The 11683-nt window shown below is 27.4% G+C and overlaps 1 protein-coding gene across 1 annotated transcript; it reads right to left on the minus strand.

Moving 5' to 3' along the window:
• Window positions 1-344: 344 nt before the first annotated feature.
• LOC117180347 (myosin-M heavy chain-like) lies at window positions 345-10986 on the minus strand. The gene is made up of 2 exons (XM_033372794.1): window positions 10796-10986; window positions 345-2112 (listed from the first exon to the last, which is right to left on the minus strand). Exon 2 carries the CDS (start codon window positions 2092-2094, stop codon window positions 412-414), a length of 1683 nt encoding a protein of 560 aa, XP_033228685.1. The 5' UTR covers window positions 2095-2112; window positions 10796-10986; the 3' UTR covers window positions 345-411.
• Window positions 10987-11683: the final 697 nt, after the last annotated feature.

Below are 11683 nucleotides of genomic sequence, written 5' to 3' on the forward strand. Positions count from 1 at the left end.
ACGTTACTTTTTTATTTCGAAATCTGTAAATATAATAAAACACCTTTTTTCCAGTAACACTAACATTTTGTAGAAAATTGGTCGATCGAAAATTCAACTGTTAAACAAAAAAGACGAATTTTCAACAAAATAGTTGAACTGTCCACTAAAAAGGAATAAATTTTCAAATAAAAAATGGAATAGTTTCATTTTTAGTTCAAAAAACGAATTTAAAAAATAACAAAATAAAATAAGCTAATTTCTTATTTATTACAACACAACTTTCATAATTACATAATTAATTCATAATAATAATAATAAATTCATAATTAATAAAATACTAGTATAAATTATACTTTTTCACTGAATCTTAATTTTACAATAACGCAAAAAATGCTATAAAAAGTCGATATAATTGTACATTAAAAAAATCTAGTTTCGATGGAATAAATCCCTCAAAGAGGAGCCTAGGGTAGAAATGAAGGTACTTAATCTCTGAAAAGACCAAACCCGTGGCTCATTTTGTCTCGCCGGAGTTCCTGAATAGACCTCAAACTTTTTCCTACAAGATTCAACGTCAAATTCAATTTCGCTCGCGTCCAAATTCGTTGCATTCGAAGATTCAAGAAATGCGTCGTCTATCGTAAAACTACTGAAACCCTCATTAGAATAACCCGAAGAAGGATTATCGTCAACAGTTGCAAGTGAAGAACACGTTCTTGTATTCGAAGTCTGCTCAGAGGAAGAAGCTATTTGTCGCGACCTCAAACCATCCATCCACAATTTTATTTTCTCATTCATCGTCATGTCATCTGGCGTGGAAGTTATCCTCTTTTTGCAGGTGGGAAAGCAATTGAAAGGCCCCACGGAAGAGGTGTCCGTCTCGGCATCCCTCGATATGTAAATAACTTTAGTAGGATTCGACACAGCCTCTTCTTGATCAGCGGATCTTTTTCTCTTGTATCTCCTCAGCAGAATATTTTCCGAGGGAAATTGATTCACGTCTCGCAGAGGAATCCTAGAACTACTCTCCTTCCTCAAAGTTTGCCTGCACTCGATAAATTTCTTCACCGAATCCTGTAGCGACTTGATCCACTCTTCGCTGTCTCCATTCTCCGAATACAGCAATAAAGTCTCCTGCAAACAAACTACCCTGAAAAGTCCATGGCTCAAAACGCGTTCCACTTTGCATTTCTTCAGAGGCAGAAGACAACAGACGGTGAGTGAGTGTTCTGGGTCTCCTTTGCAATATAGAAAAGTGTCGCTTAAAAGTACAAAATGTCTCCTGAAAGAAGAATTCCCTCGTCTGGAAACTCTCATCAGTGGTCCCTGTCTGATCAATTTTCTCCCTGGCTTCACCAAATTCACGGAACTGACGATACGTTTTTGCAATTCCAATAATTTCTGCGTGTCCTCGTACTCCTCCACGAGTGAATTGATGTGGGCTGCGACATTTTCTATCTGTGCCAACGAATCTTGTAAAATATAGTAGTTTTTTTCGTTCGAAGGAGTCTGTCGCAGAACTTCTTTTAAAAGTAATTTGTACCGAGGCACTCTCTGAATCGGGGCGATTAGCAAGGAAGAGAGTTTATGGCTGACTTCTGGCCTCGTTTCTTGACAGGCAATGAACTCTGCAGTCTTGGGGTCATTATTTTGAATCTCCTGGAGCAGACATAAGGCTCGTTTGTAGTTATAGGCGTAGACAGAGTAGAGCTTGAAAAATGGAGCTAGTTTGGAAAATGCGGCTGCGATATTCTCGGGATCCTGTTTTAACTCCTTCAGGAGTTCCGCATTCACATTGTAGAGGGTTTCGATATTTTCAAAAAGAGTTGTGTATTGAGGGTGACTTAATAATTGCTTCTCGCATATTGGTCGCATAAAGAATTCCATGATAATTTCCAAATTTCGTAGATAATTAACTTCAGATGTGAGAATTTCCTGGATCGCTTGGGACCTCAGTCTGTGCTGTCTTTTGTTGATACTCTGATTGTGGATTTCATCGAGAGCATTGAGAACTTTCATTCTTGTTCTTGTTGTCAACATATTCCTGTTGCTGATCACCTCCTTCAGTTCAGCACTCAGGCTTGACTGCTGGGGCGTTCTGGGTGAATTCATTTTTTTTTTATTGTAATCCTGTAAGAATAAATTATTTGAAATGACAGGGTGGCCGTTTTATTCACAGAAAAAAATTCCCGGTCTCTTCCGGGTTCGAACAAACTTTTCACAATTAATAAAATTAAAAAATTCGAAATCAACTGGTTGAAAATTTAAAAAAATTTTTTTTGGAAATTAGTTTTTTAAACTGAAAATTTAAAGATTCGATTTTTGGTGATTCGATTTTGATTATTAGAGAATTATTCTAGTTTTTTTTTTGAAATTCATCTATTTGGTTCGAAACACATGTATTTTTTCAAATTCATCTTTTTATTTGTGAAATCAAATTTTTTTATTTTAAATTTAAATCTTTTTTTGTTAAAGTATTAACTTTAACATGTTTCGTTGAAAATTTATAGTTTTTGTTATAAATTAAACTACTTTTATAGAAATTTTGTCCAATTGGTATAAAAGTAATCTCGTTTGTTTAAGATTCATAGCTTTGGTTGCAAATTCATGTATTTTGTTCAAAATTCGTCTTTTGGTCAAAACTTAATTTTTGTAGTTTAAAAAGTCAGCTATTTCGTAAAAAATTAACTATTTTGTTGAAAGTTAAATTATTTTGTTGAAAATTCTCCTTTTCCGGTTTAAAAGTTAGCTTTATAGCTCGACATTTTTTGTTAAAAGTTCGTCTATTTTGGTAGACAATTAATCTTGTTTTTGTTTAATTCATCTTTTTGGTTCAAAACAGTGTATTTTTGCAAATTTATCGTTTTTCGGTTGAATTCACTTTTTTTTAACTTTAAATTAAAATGTTTTTTGTTGAAATATTAACTTTTACATGTTTCGTTAAAAATTCATAGTATTGTTTAGAAATTAAACTACTTTTGTAGAAAAGTTGTCTATTTTGGTTGAAAATGAATCTTGTTTGTTTAAAATTCTTATTTTTGGTTGAAAATTAGTCTTTTGGACCAAACTTAATCTTTTTAGATTAAAAAGTCAGCTAGTAGTTAAAAAATCAACTATTTTGTTGAAAATTCATCTATTTGGCTAAAAATACATGTATTGGTTTGCAAATTCATATTTTTTTGGTTGAAGTCAACTGTGTTTGATTTTAAATTAAAATCTTTTTTGTTGACATATTAACTATTACATGTTTTATTGAAAATTTATAGTTTTGGTTAGAAATTAAACTACTTTTGTAGAACAATTTTCTACTTTGGTATAAAATTATTCATGTTTGTTTAAAATTCATATTTTTTGTTGAAAATTCGTTTTTTAGTCGAAAGTTAAACTTCGTAGTTTAAAAAGTCAGCCACTTGGTAAAAAATCATCTATTTTGTTGAAAATTCTTCTTTTCCGGTTTAAAACTTAACTTTTTAGTTTGAAATTTTGTGTTCAAAATTCGTTTATTTGGGTATAGTATTAATCTTGTTTGTTTAAAATTTATCTATTTGGTTAAAAATAAATGTATTTTTTTATAAATTCATATTTTTTGGTTGAAATTAAATATGTTTGATTTTAAATCATGGTGTGCCTGAACATGGGTTTAATGGAAAGAAAATGTCACCACAGACATTCCAACGGGAATAGATTAGTACATTAAAATGACGGATCTGTACCGAATTTCAACAATTTTCGCCGGGCCGTTTCGAAAAAAGTGCGTTTGAAATTTTAAAATACGAAATTGTCAAATTTAGGTAATTTACTACAAAACTTATATTTATTGTATTCATTTACATATATTAGTATCGTTTCATAATCATATAATTATATTAAAATGCACATAATGTTGAATTATTACTAGTTACATTCTCATCATTGATGATTGAGAAAGTATTAGAATTGTCCGAAATTTGACAACACTGTTTTTCAACGGATCTCCACGTGTCGAGAGTCCCTGAATCCAAAACTCGGGTTCTTACGATGGCGTCTGTCTGTCTGTCCGGTCGTCCGTCCGTAAACACGATAACTCTCGAAAAAATGAACGGATCAAATCCATCTTTGGCACACTTTTTTTAAGCCCTAAAAGAAAGGACGGGTTCATTAACCAGACATTTTTTAAAATAAAAATTGAAGAAGTGAGCGGATTTTGAAAATTTTTGAGACCACTTTTTTCTTTATTTGAAAATTCTATGTACGGGTATTTATAGTACTAAAAAGGACAAACAATTTATCCTAATTACTTTTTTTGATAAAAAGAAAATTCTCAGAGTTATAGCATTTTCAAATTTTTTTAAATCTACCGAAAATCAAAATTTTAAGCCAAAAAACGCACGATATGCAAAAAAGTAAAGAGAAGAAAAGCATTGATTTTTAAAAGACCTACAAGATTATCATAACAAATTTTTGGATTTTCTTGGAAAATTGAATATTCAAATTTTTATTGCACAAAAAAATTATCAAAAATTCCATTTTGTTGTCAAACTAGGCAGGGTACGAAAAAAGATGAATTAACCAAAATTTGTTATCGCAAAAAAAATGTACAATTTCGTTAAGAATCATTTCTTGATAAGACGCGTACTATTTGTTTTATTCAAGAAAAATAACATTGAAAATAAAAAAAATAAATAAATAAATGTGTGGAAAAACGACGAAAGTTACGAGAAAAAAAAGATTCAACAAAACCTGTTTACAAATGTCTGTCGAAAATCGAGCGCGTAGCGCGAGTGTCATGATGGGAATGTATACCTCAAAGCCTACAGAGCTTTGAGAAACTTAATCTTTGACCATACTTAATTAAGTAGACAATTCAGAATATCAAGACACATAAAAAAACTGCCATCTAAAAGAGATCTTTTTGATAAAGTTTTATTCAAGCATTATAAATGCAAAGAATAAATATCCGAACGCGAAGCGCGAGATTCAACCTCGCGCGCCCTAGGGGCGCTCAAACTTGTAAGCCGCGCGCGATGAACCTGTGCCCGCCATGCGGGCAAATTATTTTTTAATAAATGTAACAGTTATAAGTGTAAGTATTTCACAGTGATTATTATTTTATATATATATATATATATCTTGTACAAAATATATCCATTAATATAACACAATTATATTTAATTAATTATACAAATTTATAGAAACAAATAAAGTTCATTTTTCTATGTCTATTATTCAATTTCAAACATGACGAGTGTTGTATTCTCGAACTGCTTTTAACAAATTCTCAGGATACATAGCATTTGTATAAGATACTTTATATTTAGCCCAATTTGTTTTGAAATCAGTATGTACAGATTATATGTTCTTGTAAAGTACTGTTAAATGAAATAGACATTTTACGTAGTTTTTGTTGTATCAAATGCCTTAAATATGTAAAGTGTTTTCAAGACCTTCGAGCAGTAGTAGATTCTTGTTTTTATCCAGATTTATAAGTAAACTTTGAAAACAATATTTCTGCACTTCAAGAAAGCTGCCGTAACTTGAAGATATCTATTACACCAAAAGTTCATGCAGTGTTTTTTCATGTTTTAAATTTCTGTCGCAGAACAGGCAAAGGCCTACAAATGCTTATACAAATGCTAAGTATCCTGAGAATTTATTAAAAGCAGTTCGAGAATAAAACTCTAGTCGCGTTTGAAATTGAATAATAGACATAGAAAAATGAAATTTATTTGTTTCTATAAATTTTTATAAATAATTACATATAATTGTGTTATATTAATGGATATATTTTTTACAAAAAATATATAATAATAATCAGTGTAAAATACTTATAACTGTTAAATTTAATTAAAAAACTATTTGGAAAATGAATGCGTATATAATAGATTTTTCATTTATCATTTGTTTATCATTTCATTTATCAGAATGCGTATATAATTAAATGATTTTGTAATTATTCTATAATTATTCAGTTTTTTAAGAGATTTATTTTTAAAAAAATATTAATAATTCAACATCATGTGCCTTTTAATATAATCATATGATTATGAAACGATACTAATATAGTTAAATGAATATAAAAAATATAATTTTTGCAGTAAATTACTTGAATTTGTCAATTTGATATTTTTAAATTTCAAATGCACCTTTCTTAAAAAAGGACTGGCGAAAATTGTTGAAATTCGGCACAGATTCTTCATTATAATGTACGAATCGATTCCCGTTGGAATATCTGTGATGACATTTTTTTTCATTAAAACCATGTTCAGGCATACCGTGAAATATAAATATTTCTTTGTTGAAATATTTACTTTTACATATTTCGTTAAAAATTCATAGTTTTGTTTAGAAATTAAACTACTTTTGTAGAACATTTTTTTATTTTGTTAAAAAATAAATCTTGTTTGTTTAAAATTCATATTTTTTGTTGAAAATTCGTATATTGGTCGAAAGTTCAACTTTGTAGTTTAAATGTCAGCCACTTGGTAAAAAATCAACTATTTTGTTGAAAATTATTCTTTTCCGGTTTAAAAGTTGGCTTTTTAGCTCGACATTTTTTGTTTAAAATTCGCATATTTGAGTAGCGTATTAATCTTGTTTGTTTAAAATTCACATATATATGATTAAAAATACATTTATTTGTTTGCAAATTCATATTTTTTGGTTGAAATCAAATGTGTTTGATTTTTAAATTAAAATCTTTTTTTTTTTGGTGTTGAAATATATAACTTTTACATGTTTCGTTGAAAATTCATAGTTTTGGTTAGAAATTACACTACTTTTATAGCAAATTGATCTATTTTGGTAGAACATGAATCTGGTTTGTTTAAAACTCATATTTTTGGTTGAAAATACATATATTTTGTTGAAAATTAGTCTTTTCGTCGAAATTTGAACTTTGTATTTTAAAAAGTCAGCTATTTGGTGAAAAATCAACTATTTTGTTGAAAGTGAAATTATTGTGTTGAAAATTCAACTATTGTGTTGAAGTCATCCTTTTTTTTATCGAAAATTCGATTGTTTTGTAGATAATTTGATATAAATATATATTGCGAAATTGTGTAAATTTCTATGTTTTTTTAAAATTTTTAATAACTTCCATAATAATCAATATTTTAAAATGTTTTTATGCTCATTTTAAGGCTATTTTTCTAGTTTATAAATATATGAAACATGTAACCATATAGTTTATATGAAAGATCCTTAAAATATATAGTTATTCCGTTTTCATTTAAATACAAATGTTTTCAAATTTTTCCAAGTTCAAGTTCTCGCAAATTTATACTCATAAGCTGCTTTAATACTTTAGAAAAATAGCTTTAAGATTAGTACAAGAACGTCACAAAATTAATTATTACGGAAATTATTGAAAATTAAAGAAAACATTGAAATTTACACTATTTTTACACTATCCGCTTAAAAACACACACAAATTATAATTAAAATTAAGCGAACTGTATCAGTCATCAAAAGTCGTAACATTTTACACGGTAGTGTACTTTAAACATTCTTAAAAAGCTTCCAAATTTTATTTTTAAATCTTGAAAAATCTAGGTGTTGCTTTATATTTTTAAATTTATTTTAAATTCTTTTTTAAATTCCTTGAGAACTTCTAACAACCTTTGGAAATGATTTGAATTATTCCTTAACTTTTCTCCTGAAGTTCTCTTTCAAATGCTGCAAAATATAAATAATTCCTTAAAATCCTCCAGATTCATTTTTGAAAATTTTGGAAATATTTTTAAATATTCTCTTAAAATAAATTTTTAAATATAAAAAGTCATTCTCGATTTTCCTTGGAATCTCGAGAAAAAGTTTTTGAAGCCTTCCACAATTCTTAAGAAGCTTCTAAATTTGTTGTGTGAAATCTACAAAAATTTCTGTTTTGTTTTGAAATAGGCCGTGCACTATCTGTACCAAAATGTCGGTACGAATAGCCGGATTTCGTCGGTATACGTAGACACACTTAGTATGAATTATTTGAAATAATTTCAAATTTTTAATTAATTTCAATCTTTCCAGACCTTCTAAATGTCACTTTCTCTTACTCCAATTTTTTTTTAATAACAGGAGTTAAATATTTATTATAAATTATAATTGAAAAATGTTATTTGCAGATTAAACTTTTTAAATAGTAAAATTAAAATTTTAACGTTCAAATTTTTTTTTACATTTTTGAATATTTGATTTATAATTACTGATTTTAAATTAACAGTCAAATATTTATAAATATTAAGCAATTATTCTTTTTTCTAATTACAAAATTTCAGTTTAAAAATTTTAGAATAAAACAATTTTTCAAATGTAATAAAAGCCTTTGATTTTTAATATATTATTTCGAAGTTGTTTTTAAATTAAAAATAGTTTCTATAGTTTGAATCGGGCGTTTACATTTGTTTAACTGATAAGACTTTCCAATTGAAGCAGTTTAAAATGGACGCTTAAAAATTGAAATGGAAAATTTTTAAGCACGAGATTTTCGAATTACGCATTATAAACTGAATTATATCACAAATGTCAAAGATAACAATTCAACTAATTATTTAACTTAAATTATGTAATTTCTGCAAATTCGCAAAAAATTCTTCTGAAAATTATATTTTTAGTTATCAATTTTATTATTTGTTTGAAAATTTAACAAGTTTCTTAAAAAGACATCCTTTTTCGCTGCAAACTCAAATTTTCTGTTAAATATTCGACTTTTAGGTTAAAAATTCAGCTCTTTTCGTAGAATATTAATACTTTGTTTAAAATTCATAATTTGTTGCTGTTCAGACAACTGAACTCTTTTTTAGATTAAAACTAATTTTTCTGAAAATTTGTATTTTTTATTTAAAAGTTCATCTTTTTCAGTATTATTATTGCATCTTTCTTGGAAAGAAAGCAACTGTTTTGTTGAAAATTAAACTATTTCATTCAACCACTTTTTTGAAAGTTTGACTTTTTTATTTTAAAATTCAACTCTTGAGCAGAAATTACATCTTTCTTGGACAAAAATGCAAATATTTGGTTGAAATTTCAACAATTTTGTTGTAAAGTTATACATTTTAGTTTAAAACTCTGATGTTTTGTTGAAAATTTAACTACTTCGTAGAAAATTTTATTTTTTGTTTAAATTTCATATTTTTGCATTTAAAAGAGAACTGAAATCTTTTCTGGATGAAAATTTATCATTTTCAATTTTTTTGTAATTAAAAATTCAGCTGTTTCAAGAGAAATTTGAACTTTCTTGGACAAAAATTAAATTGTTTGGTTGGAAATGAAACTATTAGGTTTAAAGTCATATTTTTTATGGTAAATTTTACTGTTTTTTTTTTAATTTAGCTATTTCGTAGAAAATTTAGTTTTTGCATAAATTTTATATTTGTGTGTTGAAAAATTAACTGAAATCTTTTCTGGATAAAAGTTCCACTTTAAAAAAATGCGTAGTTTTTTAAATTAAAAATTCATCTGTTTTAGTACGATTTTCAACTTTCTTGGATTAAAATGCAACTATTTGGTAGAGAATTCAACTATTTTATGAAAAATTTATCCTTTTTGGTTGAAAAAATCATTGTTTTGGATTAAAAATTCAATTTTTTCGTATACACTAAGTTCTTGTTTAAAAATTCCTATTTTTATCGTGAAAAGTCAAGTGAAAAATATTTAATCGAAATTTGATTTTGTTGAAAACCTTTTTTTTGTTGAAAATTGATCTTTTTAATTAGAAAATTAATCTGTTTTTGTAGAAATTCTCTTTTTTATGAAAACGCAATTTTTAGGATAAAAATCCTTCTTTGCTTGAGAGTTCAACTATTTTGTTTAAAAAATAATCTGTTTTAATTGATAATTCAACCACTTGGGTAAAAGTTAAACCACATTCATACAAATTTATTTATTTGATTGAAGGCTTATTTATGCATTTTTATGAAAACTTAACTGTCTAGTTGAAAAGCCCTTTTTCAACGAAAAAAAGGGAATTTTCAATCAAATACAGTTGAATTAAGCAAGAAAAATTGGTTTTTGAACAATTTAGTTGAATTCAGAACCAAAATTTATTAATTGTTAACAAGAAAGTTCATTTCCAACGAAGTTGTCAAATTTGCATTTTATTATTTCATTCAATAGTAATTAAAAAATAAAAAATAATTGCGTTTTTACGAAGATATTAACAAAATAACAAAAGCTGATTATTAAGCGAAATTCCTAATTGTTGAATTTTGATTTCAGACTAAAATTTCAAACAAATAAACCGAAGAATTTTCAAAAAAAGAATTCCTAAAAGAGTAGTAAATTTGGAATCAAAGAAAAGAGTTTCCAACAAAATACATTCACATTCAATCAAAAAACATGAATTTGGAGATAAAAAAGGTTTTGATTGAAAAAAACAACATTTTTAACAAAATAGTACAGTTTTTAAAAACAAAAAATTTGTTTTTTATACAAAAATGATGAATTTTCAACTAAAATGTGATTACTTTTCTACCGAAAAGGACCAAGTCTTAACAAAATACCTTTTTTTAATTTCCTCCAATTTAAAATTGTTGTATTTACTATTTAGGTCCTTCAGATCCTTTTTGACAAACGGGTTCAACTAATAAACAAATCTCAAGCTTGCAGGAAAGCTTCGGTGCTTGCTGTTTACCATTATAATATATTGAATTCTATTATTTATTTCATGTTTTAATAAAAACTTTTTCAACTATACTGTTACAATCAATTAAAATCCTAATTTAGAAATTCATATATAAACAATAAAATTGTATACAAACTGTACAAATTGTCCTAACAAACATAACCCTAAAACAGTTCGTAGTGAATAAAATATATCTTTAATGGAGTATAAAAAAGTACTTACGTAACTATTTTAATAAATAATCAGTCCAATGCATAATTATATGCATTTATATTACTTTATAGTGGCATTTTCCTAGTATCAAGCAATTTTATCAGACTTCTTAAGTTTGTACGTTGAGCTCGAGAACGTTGAGACCATTTGTTTGGAATTATTACGCATGCGCACCACACTGTCAAAAATTTTTACTGTAATTTGATCACGTTGAATGTGGGCTCGATTATTACCAAAGATATTATAAACATAGATGCGGTGCGGGCTAAGTTGCCCGCCATAAATATAGACGGCGCGTCCGGCGAAAAAAGTCACTTCCCCTCTTCCCAACGCTCCCGTTAGAAGGCACACATCGATATAGTTTGCCAAGAGCCACTTGGAGCGCTGTAAGCAACTCTCGGCACACCTTCGAGGCGCACTGATGGTAAACTTTGCTTGGACAAGAACCATTTGGATTGAAATTAAATTGCCAATTAAAACATTTTTACATTTATAACCTTGCAAAACTTGGTTGTTTTAATAAATACCACAAATATAAGTCAATGAGTAATTTATATTACGGCTTCATATATTTTCCACTAATTCTAAAATTATTAATTATAATTTTCATTCTATATATTGTCTATATATAGTTCTTTAATATTATTTAGTTTTTATTTTTATTTTTGTGGTCTGCAATTTCTACAGACTTTTTTAGACTATTCGTCTAATCAAGTTCTAGTATGTATTTTCCAATTTCTTAATTATTATATATTCTAACGTTTTTATAAAAATATAATTATAATTCCAAGTGATAGGAAAATTGTTCTTTCGGTTTTTAGATGTTAAGACGACAGTTCCAAGCCACATTACGTTTCGCATTGGCAAACAAAATTAGACGAACAGAATTTCACCGGC

Source organism: Belonocnema kinseyi, chromosome 9, assembly GCF_010883055.1.
Source record: "Belonocnema kinseyi isolate 2016_QV_RU_SX_M_011 chromosome 9, B_treatae_v1, whole genome shotgun sequence".
NCBI classification, from domain to species: domain Eukaryota; kingdom Metazoa; phylum Arthropoda; class Insecta; order Hymenoptera; family Cynipidae; genus Belonocnema; species Belonocnema kinseyi.